Source organism: Buceros rhinoceros, unplaced genomic scaffold (genome assembly GCF_000710305.1).
Source record: "Buceros rhinoceros silvestris isolate BGI_N320 unplaced genomic scaffold, ASM71030v1 scaffold26628, whole genome shotgun sequence".
NCBI lineage: Eukaryota > Metazoa > Chordata > Aves > Bucerotiformes > Bucerotidae > Buceros > Buceros rhinoceros.
This window is the reverse complement of record NW_010427861.1, coordinates 1-576: the sequence shown is the minus strand read 5'-3', so window position 1 is coordinate 576 and position 576 is coordinate 1. Positions and strand designations below refer to the sequence as shown.

Below are 576 nucleotides of genomic sequence, written 5' to 3'. Positions count from 1 at the left end.
CCCGTGGGGGGGGCGGGGTCGAAGCGAAGACAAGGATGGCAGGTTCCACTACCTCCCCTTCGGAGGAGGCGTACGGACCTGTCTGGGCAAGCACCTGGCCAAGCTCTTCCTCAAGGCGCTGGCCGTTGAGTTGGCCAGCACCAGCCGCTTTGAGCTCGCCACCAGGACTTTCCCCAAAATCACCCTGGTGCCCGTGGTCCATCCAGTCGACGGACTCAAGGTCAAATTTTTTGGACTGGATTCCAACCAGAACGAGATCCTGACAGGGACAGATGCCATGCTGGGGGCGACGGTGTAAAGCCCACGCTGGTGGCGCGAGGGATGGGCGGCCGGGGGACAGAAGGGTGGGATGGGGACAAGGGGATGAACAGGAGGGTAGGAGAGAGAGATGAGAAGCTTCTCCACGATGCTCGCTTCGCAGAACCTCCAGGTTGGGACTGCTTTCTCCACTGGTGAAGCTGCCAAAACAGTTTTGCTCTTCCCGTGGGGTGCGGAGAAGGTCGTGGTGTCGTCGTGCGTCTTGTTTCATTCGGAAGGAGGAAGAGTCACAAAACCCAAGCCGAGCTGGGCTGTCTG

General features: G+C 60.1%; 1 protein-coding gene across 1 annotated transcript in view; it reads left to right on the top strand.

Annotated features, from left to right (window-relative positions):
* Positions 1–298, top strand: part of LOC104498672 (cytochrome P450 26B1) — a 4,039-nt gene extending 3,741 nt beyond the window's left edge. The window contains exon 5 of the mRNA XM_010142081.1: positions 35–298. Within this exon, the coding sequence (XP_010140383.1) occupies positions 35–298 (264 nt within the window). The remainder of the gene's footprint in view (positions 1–34) is intronic.
* The last annotated feature ends 278 nt before the right edge of the window (positions 299–576 follow it).